The sequence below is a fragment of the Fringilla coelebs genome (assembly GCF_963513975.1).
Source record: "Fringilla coelebs genome assembly, chromosome: 13".
NCBI classification, from domain to species: domain Eukaryota; kingdom Metazoa; phylum Chordata; class Aves; order Passeriformes; family Fringillidae; genus Fringilla; species Fringilla coelebs.
Window position 1 is genome coordinate 2,930,335 of NC_140039.1, and position 22,277 is coordinate 2,952,611.

Consider the following 22,277-nt stretch of genomic DNA (forward strand, 5'->3'; position numbering starts at 1 on the left):
TGGCAGGACTCCTTGCATGGCTCCCAAACTGGTTGCTGTTCACCACGCCTTGCCTGGGCTCTTAATGCAGCCTGTTAGCAGCACCTGACATTGCCACCCTGTTCAGCCCTTGGGCACGGCTGGTGCCACGGTCCCCTCCTGGCTCCTGGCATGTCCCTGCTGGTGGAGGAGCCCTGCTGGTGCTGCTGCCTGCGGTCCTACTCCGCAGCCAAAGAGAGACTAAAGTCACTGCTTCGGGCAGCTCGTTTGGTTTAACGCTTGCTCACCTCTGTCCCAGACCTCTTCAAACCCACCCAGCAACACCATAAAGTCACCTCATCTACAGAGGTGAGCAGGTCTGAGCGAACAGAAGGTCGGCTTTCATGCACATTGGGATTTTAATTTAGTGGAAGCACTCACTCGTTCACAAGCCTTACTTGTCAAAGTGGATTGTGCGATGCTATTGTGTTGCTTGTGTTAAAGAGAAACCAGAAGGGAGAAATGAGTTAAGAAATTGAGAAAGACACTTGGGGCGCAGGCTTGGCAGCCAAACGGAGCAGGGTGGCAGCCGGCCGCTTTGCCGGAATCCCCTTTCGTGCCGGACAAAGGCGGACGCGGCTCCGCTGCGGGGCGAGCCGGGCGCTCGGCGAGCGGCGCTGGAGCGGCGGCGGCCCCGCCCCGCCCGTCCCGCCCCGCCGCGGGCCGGGGCCGAGCGCTCGGCCGGGCGGGAGCTCACGATGCTCGGGCAGCGCCGCGGGCCGGGCGGGCGCGATGGAGCCGCCTGAGGGCTGGGACCCCTACGGGCGGCCGGCCCGGCGCACGCAGTGGCTGGTCAGCGCCCTCGCCTACCACTACGGGCTGGACCGCGGCGTGGAGAACGAGATCGTCGTGCTGGCCACCGGCTTGGACCAGTACCTGCAGGAGATCTTCCACCACTTGGACTGCGCCGGTTCGGGCCGCATCCCCGGCGAGGACTTCCGCACGCTGTGCCAGGTGCTGGGGCTGGAGGAGGCGGCGGAGCCCGAGGAGTGCGCGGGGCTGTGGGACGGGCTCTCGGCCGAGCTCACCTTCCGCCAGTTCCACGCGCGGCTCTGCGGCCACTTCAGCACCCGCGCGGGGCCGCGGCTGCCGCTGGGCCGGGAGAGCGAGCACATCGAGACCCAGATCCGCCTGCGCAGCCCCCGCCGCCGCCGCCGCACCGAGCCCGCCGGCCGCGGAGCCGCGGGCAGCGCCGAGCGGCGGCCGCCGGGGCCCTGCTCCCGGGAGTGCTACGAGGAGACCGTGGCGCTGGAGCAGGCCGAGGACCGCATCGCCAAGCTGGAGGAGGAGAACGGCAGCCTGCGGGAGCTGGTGGAGGACATGCGCGCCGCCCTGCAGAGCAGCGATGCGCGGTGCCTGGCGCTGCAGGTGAGTCCGGGCCGGCTTCTGCACCGGCCTCCCGGGGGCGGCTCGGCTGGCCCCGAGTGCTTCAGGAGAGATGCTGCTCTCGCAGAATCAGTGTTTATAACCCCTCCACTGCCAGACTGAGACCGAAGTTGCTCGTTCATCCTCGGCATTAACTTTTTAGCAAAGTTTAGTTACAGGGAGGCTTTAAGCAGGAATGTATGGCACCGGTGTACCATCAATATAGTTGTGGTGAGCACTCTGTTAAAAGCGTAGGGCAGTTCAGCTTAACAAACCCAGGTGTACAATGCTGCTGCTGCTTCTACTGCACGTGCAGTCAGGATGTGCTGATACCATGTGCTGGATGTACACCAGTGCAGGGTTTTTCTTGAAGTGAGAAAGAACTTTTGGAGTCCTGCCTGCACAAGCACAAGCAGTGTCTCAGTGAGAAGTTCCTGTAAGGAACATTAGAAGGATGTTTTCCTTAGAGTGCGGTCACAAGAGTTCAGAGTTGGAGCCAGCTCTGCAGGCAGGCTGATGAATAGTCTGGGGCTCCTGTGCACAGCCCCATTAATTCCAGGGCTGGTTCTGCTGTACACACACTTAACAGCAGTTAAATTCCTCTGGCATGAAATAGCATGGAACAGGCAGAGCAGGGAAGGGCAGCATGGACCCATTGTTGTGGCAGGTCTCACCAGGTGGGATTTGATACTAACACAGCACTCACAGAACTCTGCTCCACCTGGGACACTTCCACTTGCAGTAGATGACTGCTGTCTTCACAATGTCCAGCAAGGCAGGTCAGAGACACTTTTACCATTTTCCTCTGGAAAAGGGAAAGGAAATCAGCAGCAAACACAAAGTCACCAGTCAGAGGTCCCAGGAAGAATGGAAACGACAAAGAGGAGAGCTCCAGAACACCCCCAGCTGCTCTCTGCTCTCTTCTTCTGAACACAACTTCATTGGAAATATCTTTTTCAGCAGACTGCCTGACTCCTGAGTACAGACCATAGTAATGACATGAAAACTACTCCGAAACTTGTGCAATAACATGGTAATGTGTAGTTTGAAAATTAATTGCATAGCTAGGTATTAAAAACTACTTTCCAGAGATTGTTTCCTTGTCTCTGTATTTGGCAAAGTTAGTTGCTGATCAACTCTATGTGACTGAAACAAAAAAAAACCAAACCAACAAAGCACAATCCAGCCCCTTCCAGTCTTCATTAAAACCCATCAATTTCTCCCTGCTTTGTGCTCCTGGTCATTGCAGGTGGGACTGCGGAAGAGCCATGCCAGCCATGCAGAAGGAGGATCCTGCTTCATAGGGAGGAAGACACCATTAACACAGAAGCACTCCCAGACCAAGTGCCTCCAGAGTGTCCTGGAGGAAATGGAGCTCATGCGGAGCTCCAGGGATGGGCAGATTGAAGAAGCCATCAGGTTCAGTCAGGAGCTGGAGAAGGAGCTGAAGAGCTCTCAGGAAGCTCTGGTCAGCCTGGAAGATTGCAACCGTCACCTGAAGAGGGAGCAGGCAGAGATGAGGAGGAAAGTGGAAGAGGCCAGACACGCTGTCCTGAACAGTCTTGGCAAAGTGAAGGAGCTGGAAGTGAGAGCTAAGGAGGTGCCACATCTGCAAATACACATCCAGCAGCTGGAATCACAACTGCAGCACGACAGGTAGGTTGGAGTCTGACAAAAAGTGCCTATAAAATCAGTGTTGGGGCACAAGTGAGTTTGAGAATCTCTGGCTGGGGCTTATTAGATATCTCCAAAACACCTTGTAAAATCTGGCCAGAGGGAAATTAGAAGCTGCTCATCCATTTTCTTGGTCGGGTCTTTAGGAGATCTAGGAGTCTTCCAGGCCAAAGTCAGGATGCTGATCTACAGAGAGCTGAAGTCACTCCTCAGACACACAACAACAGGACTCAGCATGGTAATGCTTCAGGAAAGCCCCAACACAAACTGCTGACACTCCTTCAGAAACCATTGCCAACACACTTCTTTCGCTGCCTTTCCTGGTCCGTAGGTCCCGTCCCAAGCCAGCTGTAATCAGATGGCTGACTCTCCATTTCATATTCAAGCTCTTCAGCTTGTCCTCAGAACTGGGGAAAAGCACACAAGGACAACGTCTGGCCTGTGGTTTGAAACTTGCTGTGACTTCATTGCTTCTTCACTGAGAGAACAGGCAATAGAGGAGAGAAGCTGAAACGTTCCTAAACCCACAAAAGAGTAGAGTGGGAATCTCAACAAAAAACACTAGCCAACTGAACCCCACTTTTGTAGTGGCATTAACAAATCCTTCCAGAAGTTAGAAAGGTGGTCACAAATTTAATAGTTCACTGCTTTTGTTGCTTTTAATCTCAGACCAAACTTGCACTCACCGGTGGTTATTAAGTGTTAGTCATCTCTGCCCAAGTTTCAGACTGACCTATGCAATAAAATCTAGTTTATATTTTCACTGACCCAAAGCAAAACCAGTATTTCTAGACATATTTTTACTTACACTACTAAATCTAGTATTTTAATAAATTGCATCTTCTGAAGTCCTTGCCTCTTCCTAAACTCACACTTCCTCTGTTTGCTTACAAGAAGAATTCATAGTGAGTTATTTGTGGCATCCTTGCTATTGTACTGTTTTATGAAGTGAGGAAATTCTAAAAATAACCATTTTGTCCAGTGTCTTTCTGGCAGCATTTGTATGTTAATACATGCATGGTTGCAGAAGATCAAAGAAAATAGAAGCATTTCTTTAAACGTTCATAGGATTTAAAAACCACTGCGAGGGCACGTAACATTCAAGGTGACTGTCAGGGGTCTCTGGAGGAGTGACACAAGTCCTGGTGCTAAAAGGGATCACACAGCTTGTCAGGGCTGTCACCTTCTCCTTGGCATGAGCACCAAAGATCTAAGAGGGGTTCTTGTCCTGTGGAATTGCTTTTCCAAAGTACGATGAAGGATAAAAAAAGATCACCTTGAAACAGGTTAAAGGCAATGAACAACATCCACTGGCCTTGCAGTGCAGGAACTTCATGGGTTACATCAAAACAAAGAGTGCAAATTTAGAAATGTAAATGACATGTTTCTTGTAAGACAACCTTCATTTGTAATACCTACTTTTAAATTGCATGCTAATTTAAAGTGAGTGTCAAGCTCAGGAATGGTGCTGGACTGACCATTTGGGAACTACACCCCTTTTTTAGCCCTGTGGCACTTTAGCAGAGGCCCAGGCCAGCTTCCACCCCTTGAGATTCTCTGTTGGCCACAAAGCACCTGCAGCTCCCCGTCCAGTGAAACAGCTCTTGGTGCAAACAGTGTAACTCAGAGATGCATAATGATAATTGGGACTTGCATGCCTGTGCTCATATTCCGTAACACATGGAATCCCATCGCTCCACATGTTCCCAGAGTGGCACAAGAGGTGCCCAAACTGGCACAAAATGGTGAATAAACAGTGCAGGGCTGTGTGTTAGGGTGGGGAAAGTGTTCAGCAGCAGCTCTGCCCCACACAGCCTTGGCTGTCCCAGCTTGTCCCACTCCCTCTGCTTGCTCCCACCGGTGCTCAGGCAGCCCAGAGGCCTCCTGCTCCGAAAGAATCACCTTCTGATGTGCAGGAGCCCTCATCCATGGGTGTGGCTCGGGTGAGCTGCTGGGAGTGCTTGGTGAGGGGAAGAGATGGGTTGGCTGAGGCATGGAGAGGGAGGGACAGCTGGGAATCCACAGGGTTCTGTCACTTGGCAAGAGTGTCATTGCCCTGTTGGTTAAGTCAGGTTTGTCTTGGTTTGGAAAGACAGGTCTCTTCTAAGGAAGGCAGGAGCCTCCCTTGAACCTGAAACTGTAAACCCCCTCCCTCCAAATTATGATAAATTTGAAATTAAGGGGGGCTCTCAGGCAAAGATATGGGAGCAGGAATAACAGTTATTTTAGTAGGGAAGAAAATAAAAAGATAAAATAAACAATGCAGTAAACTAAAACAACACTGACAGAGTCAGTACACAACCTGACACCCTGTTGGTCAGGGTGCTCATAGCAGTCCAATTGGAATTGTGGCTGCAGCCCTCCTGGAGTGTCAGGTGGGGTTCTGTTGGAGCAGGGATCCTGTAGAAAAGGGTGTAGTCTTCTCTGAAAATCCAGTGGAAGAGGCAGCTGTTCCTCTGGGCATCCAGTGGAAATGCTGTTCTGATGTCCCAAGAGCCCAGATTATATCCAGTTGGGAATGTTTAGCTCCTCCCTCTGGGCAGAGCATCTCACAATGGGATGATGGAATTCTTATCAGCCATGCAGGGACACTCACTGGCCCCTTTCCAGCAGATGTCTCCCCAGAAAGAGGACTGGTTGTGGAAGAGATAAAGAAAATGGCCCAATGAACAGAAAACAACTGCCATACCTCTAACAGATGGTCAACAGAATACATATTGCTTCCCAGTCTAGGACAATGCTGTGTTTCAGTTGCTGTTACCTGTACTGTTAAAGCCTGCCTGTGTTTCAGTCACCTTTCCAGTGAACAGTTTTCTCCCCTGCCAGCTGCCACACAGAGTTTGTGAGCAGGGTCTGGAGTTGGCAAGAGCTAATGCTGCAAGGTAGGGCTGGAGAAGAACGGGGGGGATTTGGGTGATCTGCAGAAAGCATTGACAATTGCAGATATCTCTCCTGAGAATTCACCCTGACTGGCTTGGTGAGCCACAGGCTTCCTCCAGCTAAAGTCCAATTTCTTCCAGAGAGGATCATATTCAAGAATGAGTCCAAGCTATGAGCTTTACACACTGTTCCTGTTTATAGTTTCATATTTATCGAGGAAATGCTTTCTTCTTTTAGGTTCAGATTTTAAAAGCTCTTTTATTATTCAAATCCCTCTTCTAGACCTTCATCTGAGACCTACTTGCAATCACTGATCTAAAATCCCAACCATGGCCTTGAGTTTTCCTCTGAAGTTCCAGTGGTGGTTTAGAAGGGCCTGGTCTTCCTCTGGGAATGCAGTAGGAAAACGGCTGCTGTGGTGTCCCCAAAACCTCAGATTCTGTCTGGATAGGAATGCTTGGCTCCTCCCCTGGGTGGAGCTTCTTCCGATGGGATGATGGAATTTTATCAGCCATGCAGGGACACTCGCTGGCCCATTAACAGAAAATATCTCCTGGATGGAGGATGGGTTTGTGGAAGAGATAAAGAAAACTGTCTCATGAAGAGAAGATACCTGCCCCACCTCTTAACAGATGGCAAATAGAATACACACCTATCGTACAACCCAGCACAGGGAGGCACCTCCAGCTCTCCTGTCCAGCAGCACCATCAGGACACTGAGTTCCCAGTGTCCAGGGGGGTTTCGCTGTCACCCTGAGGGACACCACTGGTCACTGACATCCATCAGGCCTCTGAGCCATTGACCACAACCCCCTGTCTGTGACCTGCCAGGCAATTCCTCATTCTCCAAACTGTGCCTCCATCAGATCCACAGCTCACCAAGGGAGGGACAAGGATGCTGGGCAAGGCTGATGTGTCCAGGGCATTACAGAAGTCCAGGCTGGTGGCATCTCTAGCTCTTCCCTTGTGCACTGAGGCAGCCACTCCTTCATGGAAGGCCTCTGGCTTGGTCAGGCAGCACAGACCCACCCTGTGCTCCTCAAGGTTTCCTTTGGCATATCAAAGCATTGAAGATATGCCATATGAAGATATGGGTGGTTTTCCCTGCTGTTTTATTGACTGACTGTGCCCTTTGAGGACCACAAGAGGAAGCAGAGCCTTAAATTGCACATGAAGAGCAAATGCTGAAGTAAAGGCTTCACCTGGGCTGTGAAACCAAAGGGCTGTGTTAGCCATGGCCACCCCAAGGTGCCAAACTTCCAGCTGGGAAGCTGCTGACAGGAGGGAATGTGGCACTTGTTTCCAGCCAGAGATCACTCACTCCTCAGCATCTTGGGTTGTAGCTGACAGTGCCTGAGGAGCTCAGAAATGCTTGGATGTTGTTTTGCGGAGAAGACTGAAAACTCCACAACTCTGATAAAGTTGCAAAGCTGGTATGTTTATTGCAGCGCTGGACACGTGGAGATTACTCTCCTTAAAAGGCATGCACACCTCTGGGAACTTCAGGTCTCTTTTTAGCTCTCTCTCAAATGCATATGCATACAATTTCACAATAGGTTCATGCATATCTATTTTTACAAATTTCGCGTGACATTTGGCGCTAGTTCTTCTTTATCAGAAAGAATTCCTAGGTCAGGCTGACCTGCCCCCTTAGCAGTCTCTGTCTCTCTCTATCTCCCTCTGTCTCCCCCCCACCACCTTTCTCTGTCCTTCACTGAAGCAGTTTCTCTGAGCCTAGGCTTTTTGCAAGAACAGGCAGTCACACTAAATAGCTACATTTTCAAATTACAGAAACCGTAAAGATGTACATTTCACCTAAATGAAAATGGACTTCTACCCTGGAAAATTTTTACTTTGTCTCAATGTGATCTCCTGTGCCAGTGCCCAGAACACAGAGCAGTGAGCTCGACCTGGGCGGGCAGGCCCAGCCCTTGGATACAACTGCCAGGCAGAACAAGCTCCCTCCCCAAGAAAGAAAATTCCAGTGCTGAGGTCCATCTTCCCCAGGCCACGAGGTCACAGCAGGATTGTGATGTCACAGCAGGCTCTGGGGTCACAGCAGGATTGTGATGTCACAGCAGGCTCTGGGGTCACAGCAGGATTGTGATGTCACAGCAGGCTGAGGTCACAGAGCCCTGTGGTTCTACAGCATCACAGTGTCCAGCCTCTCAGTCCATAACAAATGGTGCTGACGTTGGGACAGCGGTGTCGGGACAGCGGTGGCAGCAAGAGCTGCGCGACTGGCAGAGGGCAAGGCACCATGGCCCTTGCTCTGCGCCTCTTCCTGCTGCTCCTCCTGGCCGTGGCCCTGCCTGCCAGGGCTGCCCAGGCTGCTCCGCTGCCAGCGCGGGGAGCAGGTGAGCCGGCAGCCTGGCTCCCCTGTCCCGGGACAGCGCTCCCTGCTCCCCGGGAAGCGCTGGGCATGGTTTTCCCCAGGCCTTTAGGGAGGGTTTCCTCTGCGGGAGGGAGAGAGCCCCCATGGGGCCTGGGCAGCCCCTGTTTCCTCTGGAGGGATGGGTCACAGGGCCTGAAAAGAGGGTGGAGAGTTACCAGGAGCCAGCCCAGAGCTCCCCCCCAGCCCCTGTGCAGCTTTGGCCTTGGCCGTTCCCATCTGGCTCCCACAGCCGTACCCGACGCCCTTGCAATGCCCAGTTCACAAAGGCAGAGGGGGATCCCAGCACATCATGGAAATGGGTCTGGTCTTTGCTCCCCTCTAGATGAGCATGCTAGGAAAATTTCCCCAGCAGCTTGGCTCCATGAAGATTTGCAGCCTCTTAAGCCTCTTGCAGGCATGTTGTCAATGTTCCCCTCAGATGATAATCATTGACAGCCTGGCGGGAACCAGGTGACAGAAGCTTCTGTGGCTCTTGGGTTACAGGGTGTGAGAGTCTGTTCAAAATATCCCTCATCTGCCTCACGACTGTCATTGAGGGACCACTGAAGAAAAGACCCCCCCTTGTCCAAAGGCCTCTGGCTCTGTAAGCCAAAGGACTTGGAGACCTGAGAGTATAGCTAAGCTACTGCTGTCACAGGTGTGTGTATTTTGCTGCATGCTACACTGCGCTCCATGAGAAGAAAAAGGCCATTATGACCTTTTTGCAACAATAGCTCTGGGATTTTCCTCCCCCAATTCTTGGCCTGGCTGGACTTCTCCTGACTTCTAGGGGTGGTCCCTCAAAGAAGACCCCTGTTCTCCGTTTGCACCCACCGTCACACACAAACTGAGATGGAGGAAGCCACTTCCCCAGAGAAAAAGCAGAGACATGAAATCCCCATGTGAAGAGGCCTCTCCAGCACTCTCCAAGGACTGGGTCTGAAGCCCCCCAGCCCGGGGAATGTGCGCAGGGGGAGGCGAGCTGACCAAAGCAAGATGGATGTTGCAGGTGCAAGCACTGAACCACGAAAACAATGGCTCTCGCCCGCTGAGAAAAAGGACTGTGTGTACCCTTCTACCAAATACCAATTTTTCCCCCAGTAGAACAGATTCCATTTCAAAATCATTCCCTTCCGCCATCGAGAAAGCGTGTCATTGGAATCCAGAAGAACTGCATCTCTGAGATCTCCCCTGACGTGAACTGGTGAACCTCAACAGCTGGACACCGAAGGACCTTCGCCATTCCCACGTTTGGTGGCTATATACCCTCTTCCTTTGCCTCCATATTTTCCTTGTTTTTCTCCTTTTCCCCAATTCTTCCCCAATGCATTTTCTGCCGGGGGTATTTCAATAAAAGTGCAATTGTTTTGATTACCACTGCAAACCATCTTGGACCGTGCCTGTTTTTTGTAGCCTGAGATCGCCCATGAACCATCACGAAACCCGTCATGAGAAGAGTCTTCTGCTGGGGAACACCTTGTTTGCTTAAGTTGATGGCCATTCTGGCTGTTGTGGCACTTTGCCTGGCCATTTGCTGTGCCAGAATCTTGTGTTGCTGGAAGGGAAACTGGTGAGTGTTTAATGATTCTCTACTTCAAATAGCTGCCTTTAAAGGCTGGCTCATAGGCAGGGAACATTCCCAGGGAGGCTGCAGTGGAGTTGTGGCCAGTCCATGACTGTCCAAATGACTCTGCTGAGGGTTCTGCTGCTGCCCAGTGCTTTCATTGGCCTCTGAAGTGCTGGGCCTTGTCCTGGGGGGCCGGCTGGGGCTGCAGCCAGGGCTGGCTCCCACTGAGGCTACATGGCCAAGAGCAGCCCCAGGGGCACAGGGCAGAGGCAAAGCACGGTGGGGAGGAGAAAGAGCAGGGAGGAGATTGCCCTGGAAAGGCAGAGGTGCTCTGGGGCCCGCTCCTGGCCAGGGACCCTGCCCAGAGCCGTCCCCTGCTCGCCGGGGCCGTGAGGGGCAGCTGTGCAGCTGGGCCAAGCTGTGCCAGCAGCTCCAGCCGTGCTGGGGAGCCTTGCCAGCTCTGGGCCCTGCTGTGCAGGAGGGTCCCTGTGTGCCACGGGCAGCTGGGGCCTCAGCCACCTCCTCTCTCCACAGGCGCTCTTGTGAATCTCCAGAAGAGCCTAGCAACTTGGCCAAGGAGATCTGGGCTCGTGATCCCTTCTATCCACGGCTGCCCCTATGTGCCCTTCCGTGGCTTCAGCAGCAGAACGAGGCCTTCCCAAAACCCACCCCTCCAAAATGAGACCCTCTACCCCTGAGCCCCCTGGTCCTGTGCTCCCGCCCGGAGTGAAGGTGGGCAGGCCCTGTCTGCTAGGGCAGAGCTTCTTTCACATTTTTCAATAAAAAAATGGAGTTTTCACAGCTCTGTCCTAGTGCTAGCAGCAGCAAAGCCCAGCCAGCACCAGCCCTGGCTGAGCTCCATGCCCAGGAGCAGCCGTGGATGCCCACGGTGTGGGTAGGCAGGAGCCAGGCAGGGGCTGCTGTGACCAGCGGCGCGGCCCCGAGGGCTGGGGGAGCCCATGCTGAGCGTCCCTGGGCTGAGGGCACATTTCCTTCCATGGGATCATCTGGGCCTGCACCTCCTCCAGCGGCATGCCCAGGAAAAGAGGGAAGCCTTCAGTAGGTGCTTGCCTTGAGAACAGTGCAGTGAGGCTGCACTCTCACTGAAGTCCTTCAGAGCCTGAGGCATCAGCTCAGAGCCCGACAGACACTGGGCCTGGGGCAGCCCCAGATCTCTTAGGAGCAGAGTGGGGATTTGCCCCACAGGCCTCATCTTTTCACCCAGGGACACATGGTGGACGCACAAGGGGGATGGTTCAGCACTGTTGCTGCTTCCCGAGTGTTACGTTTGGGTCCCTCTAAAGGCTTTGCTGCTGCTAGCACCCTCACACTGGGGTGACAGCTCCATCTCTTCATTGCTACAGAAGAGCTGATTCGGGAAGTGCTGCAGTGCTGGATTTCTTCAGCCCGACCAGCTGCCAACGCCAACACCCAGAGCGCGCCGCCCCCAGAAAACTGTCGACTCTGGGCTGTGGCTGTAGGGCACAGCTGCTTTACAGCCCTGGTGGACTGCGTCTGGGGCAGGAACAGGGAGCAGGGAGAAGTCTTCTGTATGTTCACTCCCCAGACAGTCAGGGACAGAAAGACCCTGAAGTAAAGGCATCACCAATTTCTAACGGGGGAGGTCCCGGCGGAGGATACAATCTTCAGCCAATTGGGAGAAACTGAGGGTGGAACACAAGGCGGGGAATACAAGGTTTAAACCAACAGGGCATTACAGGGGAGGAGGACAACTTAAACAAACCAATGGGGTTTTGAAGGCTACCAAATTGATAGGGAAGTTTCTGGAGAAAGGGGCAGGCTTGGGGAGGGATTGACATTCAGTAGGAGGAGGAACAGGGACCAAAAGGGCAGGTCTTTGGGGAGATGGACAAGCAGGGCAAAACCAACAACAGGGGGGAAAGGAGTACCCCATAAGTGTGCTATAACACTAGAAAATGAGGGGGGCTAAAACAATACAAAATGAAGGGGAGTTTATAACACTGACTACTAGGACTGAATTACAGTCCAAAACTCACAGTGCAACAGGGAAGCCCTCAGTCAGGTTTCAGTTGAGCACTTCCAAATCCTTTCCTGGCAGAAATAGAAGGCCACACTTGCCCTTTTTACAAGCAAACTGAGTGTTCCCCAACAGCAACCCCTTCCGAGCCCCTGTGGAAAATGCGTTTTTTATGGTTGGCTTTTCGCAAATTTTAAAATGAATATTTTATGTGTTGTGGTAGAAGCTGATGCTCTATTAATTTTCTTAAGTCATGTGTTAAATATAGTTTTAGGTTATACCGTAAGGTTAAAATAGAAACTATGCTACATAAGATACTTTTTTAAAAGGAAGGACTCGCAGTGAGAAAGCAGCCACGGGACACCTAAATCTTTCAAAGAAAAAGAATTGATTGCTCTCCTGTCAGAAGAAACTTTCCCCTGCCTCACTCAGCCATGAAGACGCCCTTAGGATTAATGGGAAGAAGTTGCTGATGACCAGACAGAATCCTGTGTTTGAATGGAATTGATGCATCATGTCTGAGATGTATGAATATGCAACAGATTATTGTTTTTAAGGGTTAGTTCTCTGTTAACGTGTGTCTTTTTTCAGGCTTATGCTGCCCAGAAAAAGGTACCCGGAGGTCCGTAACTCTTCCTTTCTATTGTCTCATATCGTCCTAATCCAAATTGTCCAAAATTATGATTACTCTAATTATATTGCTCTTTTGATAACCATTTTATTACTATGAAAATTTAAAAATTTTAGAAACAAGTGACTGGCATTTTTCACACTCCTTCTGGGAATGGGGAACTCGTGCTGTGGAGCCGGCTGCACCCGTGGGAGCAATGGGGAGCGTGAGCCTGTGCTGGGCTGCCCTGCTGAGCTGGCAGCACGGTGGATCCGGGCAGGACGCTCTGCGTTTCCCCCAGAGCTGGGCCCTGCAGGCACCTTGGCGCCCCTGGGCACCGGCTGTGCCACCCAACAAAGCCCAGCAGGCCGGGAGGAGAGCCCGGGGGCAGCGCAGGTGCTTGGGCAGGCGCTGCTTCGAGGGACAGGGGCCAAAGCCATCCCTGAGCAGCCACTGCCAGCCCTGGCCTCCCTGCCCCAGGACAGCTCCCCCAGCCCCAGGGGACAGGCTGACAAAAAGTCTAGAGCCAGCAATGAGATTGTCCCAGTCACTGTGTGCTGCTTTTCTTCCCTGCAGTTGGTCCCAGAAACATCCCTCAGCCAGCTGTAAATGCCCACACATGGGCTGACCAGCCCCTATGCTTTTCCTCTCTGCTCTCAGAAAGTTTCTAACAAATCCACCAATAAATTCCAGGTTACCTCTGTGAATTGCACACTACAGTTTCCTTCGTTTTTTCCCAATACTTGGAGGTTCCTGTAAATATTGTTGGTCTTGAGGATTTCTTATTCTTTTCAATCTTTTTGTTTTTGTATTGAGAAACAGCTTTACTGGTTTTAGTTTTGGCAGGTCAGGTTTTTTTCTTAGCATGATGATTTAGTTATTATCTACATGTAAACTTATTTTTATTTATGGTTTTTTTGTTCCCCAAGCAATTATTTTGTCAATCTGTCATCCAGTTCTTAGTGAATGTTCCATATATGAACAATTTTTAATCTCTCTGTATAGGAATATAACAATCTCAGCAAGCTGTATTTTTAATTTTGATGACAATCTTTCTCCCCACTCCCAGCTTCTACCATGATCCTTTTTGAAACATCCCTGAGGATAGGTAGAGTTATTTGGGAAATGCATGGCTTTACCTGGGAATGGATTACTATTAGTTTTTGTGCTATAAACCAGCATTTCTTCAAGCTTCACACCACACCTGTCTGAATTAAAACAATGCTTGTGAGGAAGCTGAAGAGCTTACACCTCAGAAATTAAAATTCCTGGGAGGAGGAGGAAGAAGAAAGGGTTCAATCTTGTTTCACAGGCTGTTTTTTCACTTCTACTATGCTAGAAGTATGGTAGACTACACCTGTCTTCAAACGTCATTTAATTCCAGAACAACTCTCTACAGTGCCAGACACCAGGACAAATTACTCCAGACTTGGCCTCCCAATGCATCAGCTTTCATTCTCGTGAGAGGTAGGCCTTTATTACAGTCCGATTAGAGCAAATCCACAGAGCAACCTCGCCACCGTGTGAATGGCAAGAAGAACTTCCTTGTGAACAGATGAATATGTCCCACTCAATCATGAACAAAATTTGCCTTGATTTGGAAGAAAGTAGACAAGGAGCCATGCAGTATTTGGGTTTTATCCAGTGACAAATGGGGCAAGAAGCTGTCACAACTTACCTCGTGTTTTACAGAACACAAGCACAGATACAGCCAATAATGCACCCACATGAAGGGACCTTCAGGACATTCCTTTATTTCTTAACAAGGAACGGGAAGCAAAATGCTGGCATTTATCTGAACTGGAAGCCGTGCTCCTCTCCTGTTTCTCCTTGAGCACACTGTGTGTTATTTGCAGATTTCACTGCCCAGCCCAGGAACCCTGTCGTGGCCAATTGCTAAATGACACAAGTACCAAAATACAGGAGCCACATAATCACCCCAGCACTAATCCAGCACTGCTTTGATGGTGCACAGGAGCACAGACTGGCTTGGCTTGGAAGGGACATTTAAAGGCCATCTAGTCCGATGCAGTCCCTGCAGTGAGCAGGGACACCTTTAACTAGGTCAGCTTGCTCCGAGCATGAGCTTGAATGTCTGCAGGGATGGATGTCCACCTCACTGGGCAACCTGTGCCAGGGTTTCCAAACCTCCAGTGCAAAAAATGGATTTCTTTTGTGTGGTCTGAATCGACCCTCTTTTAGATTAAAACCATTCCCCTTGGTCTGTCAGAAAAGGCTCTACTAAAAATTCTGTCCCATCTCTTTTACAAGCCCGCTTAAGGTCCTGAAAGGCAGCAATCAGGTGTCCCTGGAGTCTTCTCTCTTCCAGGCTGAACACTGCCAGCTCTCCCAGCCTGTCTCCAAAGCAGAAGGGCTCCAGCCCTCCAAGCATTTGTCCCTCCTCTGGACTAGATCCAAGAGGGCCATGTCCTTCCTGCGTGGGGAGCCCAGAGCTGGTTGCAGTACTCTGTCGTGGTAGAGACGGAGACAAAACAAAAAAACACACTGCGTTTCCAGAAGGCTTCAAACCCTGTTTTTATTCTAGCATGCATGCTTGTTCTACATTCTTACAAAGCTCATAACTTTACACTTTCCTCAATGGTCATGAGAGACAAGCAAAGTGCTCCTTAGAATAGGCAGTTGCACATTTCTCTTATTCATCCTTTTTTCTTTCTTGGTTTCTATGTCAACGACCTTGGTAAGAAATTCTTTCAGGGGCAAAACATGGATCCTCTTGTCAAACATCTCAATGGCTCAAAAAAATCCCTGTGAAACCTCCTCCACAGTAATCCAGGTGGAGTCTCACAGAGCAGAGGGGTGGAATCACCTCCGTCAAACTGCTGGGCACTCTCCTTTGGATGCACATGGCTGGCTCATGTCCAGCCCCTCATCTAGCAGCACCGCCAAGTCCTTCTTGGCAGGGCTGCTCTCCATCCCTTCATGGCCCAGCCTGTGAGATCAGCTATGTCACAACCCTTGGACAGAGCAGCTGGGCAGGATGAGCTCCCTGCCAAAGAATTCCCCACACAACTCCACCCTGGCCATGAGGTCACAGCAGGCTCTGAGCTCACAGAGGTGCACAGCAGCACAAGGAGCCACCAGTCAGTCCTTGAGCACAACTGTTGCGGCAGCAGCGGCGGTGGCAGCAGCGGTGCTGACGTTGGGACAGCGGTGTCAGGACAGCGGTGGCAGCAAGAGCTGCGCGACTGGCAGAGGGCAAGGCACCATGGCCCTTGCTCTGCGCCTCTTCCTGCTCCTCCTCCTGGCCGTGGCCCTGCCTGCCAGGGCTGCCCAGGCTGCTCCGCTGCCAGCGCGGGGAGCAGGTGAGCCGGCAGCCTGGCTCCCCTGTCCCGGGACAGCGCTCCCTGCTCCCCGGGAAGCGCTGGGGATGGTTTTCCCCAGGCCTTTAGGGAGGGTTTCCTCTGGGGGAGGGAGAGGGCCTCCATGGGCCTGGGCCTGGGCCTTTTTTCTTTCCAGGGATGGGTCACAGGGCCTGCAAAGAGGGTGGAGAGTGACCAGGAGCCAGCCCAGAGCTCCCCAGACCCCTGTGCAGCTTTGGCCTTGGCCATTCCCATATTGGCTGCCACGGCTCGAACCGACCCATTTGCAGTGCCCAATTCCCAAAGGCAGAGGGGGATCCCAGCACATCATGGAAATGGGTTTGGTCTTTGCTCTCCTCTAGATGAGCATGCTAGGAAGATTTCCACAGCAGCTTGGCTCAATGAAGATTTGCAGCCTCTTAAGCCTCCTGCAGGTATGTTGTCAATGTTCCCCTCAGAGAATAATCATTGACAACCTGGCAGGATGCAGGTGACAGAAGCTTCTGTGGCTGTTGGGTTACAGGGGTGTCTGCAGGGAGGACTTTTCAGGCTCCATTCCTGATTGCTGCACACAAGCCCAGCTCCCGTCACAGGGGTGAGTAGTGTGTCCCTGCTGACCCCACAGGCTGAGCCCTGGTTCTGTGGGATCCATTCTGGGGGAAATAGAAATACTTCTCTAAAGGTCCTCTGAGAGGGAGGAACAAACCTAGAGGGGACAGTAAGTCCCTAGAGACATCCAAACACATGGAGAAGATGCTGAGTGATATAGAGAGGTGCCATGGTGGGTGCATTCCCTCAGCCTTGTCCTGGGGCTCAGCAGCCGGGGGCTTTGGCTGCACATCTGCACACGCCGTGCCCGGCACAGCAGGAAGGCATCCATGGCAGCCTCGCTGTCCCACTGCTGCTTCCATGCCCTGCAGGGCTGCTCGCCAGCCTGTCCTGGCTGCAACTTCTCCCCAGTCTCTGCTGGAAGGCGTTCGCCATCAGCTGACAGGGAGCCCAAACTGCACCCCCTGAGAATCCCTTTGATTTCCTGGTCTCAGGATAGATCAGGCAGCAGCAGAGTTTGTGGTCTGGTGAAGCGATAGCCCTGGCCCCGCTCCAAGACTTCGATGACTTACAGAACCTTATTAATGTGCTTTCCAAACATTGCCTCCTGAAGGTGCCACCTTCCCACTGGGGAACAGCCCTACCTGATCCAGCTCTCCCTTTTCCTTCCTGCAGAGATGGAAGGAGAGGCTGTGCTGAAGGCTCAGTTTCCCGGAGGAAGCAGGGGCTCACTGGCAGCCTCTGCTGCAGGAAGGGAGGCGATGCCAGGCACAGTGCCAAGAGGTAATTGCTGTGCCTCTGGGCCTGAGCCCGGCTGAGGCTTGAGCTGCCCTCTCTGCTGCTTGGCGCTCCTGGAACACAGCATTACCTGACCCCTGTGCAGTGCTGGGTTCCCTAGAGAAAGGGATCCCAACACACCATGACACCATGGGACGGTTTCCATCTGTGTTCCTTTCTAGACTGGGATCGTGACTTTGATCGTTTGGAAATGCTGGTAAAGCACAGCTTAAAGACCTTGGAGCTTGGTGAAGGTAGGGTAACAGCAACCCTTTCCTAACTGAGTAATCATTGTCCAAGAGTAATCCTGGTTCAGAGTAGCGTTCCTGTGTCATTTCCCTTAAGATCCTGTGAAGTTTGATGGATTCTAGGAATCCTGGCTTGCAAATTTCTACTTTGTACCCAACATTGATCCCACAGGATGGCTGTCAGTGGGAGGAAGGAGCATTTAGCTGTCCATTTCCTCCCGTGTGCAATGCCACTGTGTCCTTCCGTGTGCCCTGTGCAGCCACAGAGAAGAGCAGAGAGGGAAGGGGCCGGGCCCAGGGCTGTGCCCCGGGGCTGAGCCTTTCACAGCTCCTGTGCCGGCCCCAGGGAGCCTGAGCTGCTCCTGCTGCCACTGCCAAGCCCTGGCCCTGCCTGGGGCTGGGTTTAGAGCTGCTGGCAGATCCAGGGAGTCCTTTTTGCCCCAACTGCCCTGCAAGGGGCTCCTTCCATCCCAGTGTGGGACCACTGCATGCACTTGGTCCCCCTGGCCCTGCTGTGAGGGAAGGCAGAGCCCAGGGAGTGCCTGGAGGGCACCAATCACCCAGGTGCCCTCACTGCCACTCGGGCCTGAAGGAGAATCTTCAGCAGTGTCACGGGAGCTGTTCTCTCCTGCCTTTCTTTGCAGCTGAACCTGATGATGAAGATAATCCTAATCAGGAAGATGATCCTGTTGACAATGATGTTCTGGGTTCCCATCCCATACCCATTACTGAGCCTCTGGGAGATGGGCAGGGTAGGTCAAGGCCTTTTCCCCTTGGAGAGCTCTGCCAGCTCAGAGCCCACAGCTCGGCCAGGGGGGCATCGCTGCAGGTGCCAGGACAGAACCACGCACGTGTTTGTCCTCGCCCTGCGCCATCCCCTCACCACTCCTGTGGCTCAGTGGTGTTCCTGCAGATGAGCAGAGATGACAGAAGCCTCTGTGGCTGTTGAGTTACAGGGCTGTCTGCACGGAGGACTTTCCCAGGTCCTTTGGTGGATGTTGCACGCAAGCCCAGCTCCCGTCGCAGACGTGAGTAGTGTGTCCCTGCTGATGCCGCAGGCTGAGCCCTGCTTCTGTGGGACCCATTGCTAGGAAATGGAAATATTTCTCTTAAGGTCCCCTGAGAAGGAAGAACAAACTCAGAGGAGCTCGTAAGTCCCTGGAGGAATCCAAACATCTAGAAAAAATACGGAGTGATGTGGACAGCCAGCGTGGTGGGTGCATTCCCTCAGCCTTCCCTGGGGCTCAGCAGCCGGGGGCTTTGGCTGCACATCTGCACACGCCGTGCCCGGCACAGCGGGAAGGGATCCATGGCAGCCTCGCTGCCCCGCTGCTGCTTCCACGCCCTGCAGGGCTGTTCCCCAGCCTGGCCTGGCTGCAGCTTCTCCCCAGCCTCTGCTGGAAGGCGTTTGCCATCAGCTGACAGGGAGCCCAAACTGCACCACGGGCCCGAGATCCCCTGCGATTTGCCGGTCTCTGGGTAGATGCAGCGAGGCAGCTGTTTGCAGGAGGGAGGGCCCTGGAGCAGCTCCAAAACCCAGAGCATTTTCCTTGTTGTTCTCCCTGTCTTTGACAAGTATTGCCTGGAGCAGAAGGGCACAGCAGAGAGGAATTATGGCATGCAGGCTCAGGGGCTCGGGTACTGAGCAGTCCTGGTGCAAGGGGCAGCAAGGTGCCTGCAGGCCCCAGCTCGGGGGAAAACTGGGAGCCAGAACGTCCTGGCCGGATCCACCGTGCTGCCAGCTCAGCAGGGCAGCACAGCACGGGCTCACGCTCCCCTTTGCTCCCACAGATGCAGCCGGCACCTCAACACGTAATGACAACATCTGGAGGAAAGTCTTCTGCTGGGGAACACCTTGTCTACTTAAGTTGATGGCCATTCTGGCTGTTGGGGCACTTTGCCCCTTGATTTTCTGTGCTGGAATCTTATGTTGCTGGAAGGGAAAATGGTGAGTATTTAATGATTCTCTACTTCAAACAGCTGCCTTTAAAGGCTGCTCATGGTCAGGGAACATTCCCAGTGAGGCTGCAGTGGAACTGTGGCCAGTCCATGGTTGTCCAAATGACTCTGCTGAGGGTTCTGCTGCTGCCCAGTGCTTTCATTGGCCTCTGAAGTGCTGGGCCTTGTCCTGGGGGGCCGGCTGGGGCTGCAGCCAGGGCTGGCTCCCACTGAGGCTGCATGGCCAAGAGCAGCCCCAGGGGCACAGGGCAGAGGCAGAGCACGGTGGGGAGGAGAAAGAGCAGGGAGGAGATTGCCCTGGAAAGGCAGAGGCGCTCTGGGGCCCGCTCCTGGCCAGGGACCCTGCCCAGAGCCGTCCCCTGCTCGCCGGGGCCGTGAGGGGCAGCTGTGCAGCTGGGCCAAGCTGTGCCAGCAGCTCCAGCCGTGCTGGGGAGCCTTGCCAGCTCTGGGCCCTGCTGTGCAGGAGGGTCCCTGTGTGCCACTGGCAGCTGGGGCCTCAGCCACCTCCTCTCTCCACAGGCGCTCTGCAGAAAAAGAGCCTGTAATCTCGGGCAACGAGATCTGGACTCGTGCTCCCAGCTACCCACATCTGCCCCTATCTGCCCTGCCATGGCTGCAGCACCGGCACGAGTGCTTCCCAAAGCCCACCCCTCTAAAACGAGACCCTCTGCCCGTGAGTCCCCTGGTCCTGTACTCCAGCCCGGAGTGAAGGTGGGCAGGCCCTGTCTGCCAGGGCAGCGCTTGGCCCACATTTTTGTTTCAATAAAGAAATGGAGTTGTCATACCTGTCTCCGGGTGCTATCAGCAGCAAAGCCCAGCCAGCACCAGCCCTGGCTGAGCTCCATGCCCAGGAGCAGCCGTGGATGCCCACGGGGTGGGCAGGCAGGAGCCAGGCAGGGGCTGCTGTGACCAGCGGCGCGGCCCCGAGGGCTGGGGGAGCCCATGCTGAGCGTCCCTGGGCTGAGGGCACATTTCCTTCCATGGGATCATCTGGGCCTGCACCTCATGAGGCACACAGGGATATTTTGGGGTCAGTGCTGAAGGCTGCAGGGATCCCTCATGAGGCACACAGGGATATTTTGGGGTCACTACTGAAGGGTGCAGGGATCCCTCAGGAAGCACAAAGGAATATTAATGGCCTCTCCTAAGGCATGCAGGGATCCCTCATCAGGTGTGCAGAAGGGTTACATTTGAGGGGGTTTTTACTCTTCCCAGCACAGCAAGGGGTCGCTTGGCCGAGGTTTTGCAGGGCGGGGAGAAAGCCTCTTGCAGAGCCCTGGGCCCGGCCTGTGGGCACAGCGGGCGGGCCGAGCCCATCCCCTGAGGCCAGGCCGAGCTGCTCAGGCCGGGCCGGGCCGGGCCAGGCTCGGGCCCTGGCAGGGAAGGGCCGCGGCCGTGGGCTCTGCTGAGGCTGCTGAGCTCCGCCCTGGCCCTGTGCTGCAGCCCAGCACATTTACAGCCACGGCCGTGCCCGGGCCCACAGGAGGCACCCGGGGCTGCAACTGCGGCCGCGCCTTCTCCCACTCACGGCGGCTGGCTCTGTTCCTTGGCAGGGCGCAGCTTAGACCCCAGTTGCATTTGGGAACCTGCTGGGGAAGGGTCGAGTGGCAGAGAATTCCAACCCTTCTCACTGGCAAGCGCGGCTTATCTTGTGTGTTTTTTTATGTTTTTGCCCTCTAAATTTGTGTTATGTCAGAGGGTTAAGTTTGCTTGCTCTCAGGAGGGCCCTTTTCTTCTTGCTGGTCAGTGGGGCTGCAATGCACCCAGGGTGGAAGGAGGCTCTGTGGCCGCTTGGGCCATGGTTGTGGGACACCAGGGCTTCATCCTTCCTTTGGCTGTGATATGCAGTGGTGCTTGTGCGGGCATTTTGCAGTAACTGGCTTCACCTTGTTCCTCTTGTCACCAAACCTTGAGAATAAATGTCTTTAACAACACTGTAGTATTAAGAGGCAGGCCTTACTTTCTTGCATTGCTGGATGCACTGGGATCACAGGGCCTTCTTGGTGGAGTCTTCAGGTACCCTCCCTGGTGGTCACTGAGGAAGAAACTGATTCTTCTGGAAAAAAGATTGTTTCCCAAGTGTGAAAAGAATAACCTTTCCTTTCCCCATCTCTTTCTATGCAAAATTATACAGGAAAGTGTTATGAACAAAAGAAGGCGTTATCCATTTTTTTAAAATGGCAAGGCTCCCAAGTGATACCAATAACTGCCTAGTGGGAGTTCTAACTATTTATTGTTAAGTATTTCATGTTGTAATGTTCTGTTAACATCTTCCTTTTAATCACCTGTTCTCAATAGTGTTCTGAGCCCTCCCGCCGCTGCCTGGTGACCCGGGAGCGGCGGGGCAGCCTCCCTCGGGCGCGGGTCTCGGCAGGGACGGGGGAGCCCCACGGGAGGTGCCCCTGGGGTGCAGACCCGCCCCGGGGAACGGCGGGCGGCCCCCCCTCAAGCAGGGGGCCCAGCTGAGCCGGCTGGGGGGGAACCCCGGGGCTTGCACGGGGGGTCCCAGAGGCGGGGACCGGCCCAAGTCGCCGGAGCAGCGGCTGGGCGTAGTCCTGCTGTTTCCTGGGAGATGGCACCCCGACAGACGGATATGCAAATGTAGTCGTTAATTCTATTGTATCAGTATCACCCTGCCACAGACAGGTCAATGACAGTGAGGGGAGGGAGCCTCCGAGTTGATATGAAAACAAGTTTAGAGCCAACATGCAACGGGGCAAGCCCCCCACCAAACGCAAGCTCATAAACCCCTAAACCGGCCAGCCAATTTGGAATTTAGAGATCAAAGTAGTGTCTGGATATCGGGGGCAAGGTCTGGAGCCAGCAGAGGCTCTGAAAACCTTAATGGCCCCTCACCACAACCTAAGATGATGTTAGTCGGAGCCAGGACCCAAGATTGTAACCTCGAGATGTGGGATCCAGGGGTGTACATGCCAA

At 53.5% G+C, this 22,277-nt stretch overlaps 1 protein-coding gene across 1 annotated transcript; it reads left to right on the forward strand.

The window, feature by feature from the left end:
- Window positions 1-750: 750 nt before the first annotated feature.
- LOC311158677 (uncharacterized protein) lies at window positions 751-20,049 on the forward strand (the record flags this gene model as incomplete). Its single annotated transcript, XM_084214248.1, has 12 exons — window positions 751-1,386; window positions 2,633-3,039; window positions 3,204-3,295; window positions 11,243-11,448; window positions 12,469-12,489; window positions 14,817-14,949; window positions 16,170-16,241; window positions 17,316-17,350; window positions 18,026-18,133; window positions 18,865-19,019; window positions 19,173-19,193; window positions 19,860-20,049. 12 exons carry the CDS (start codon window positions 751-753, stop codon window positions 20,047-20,049), a joined length of 2,076 nt encoding a protein of 691 aa, XP_084070374.1.
- Window positions 20,050-22,277: the final 2,228 nt, after the last annotated feature.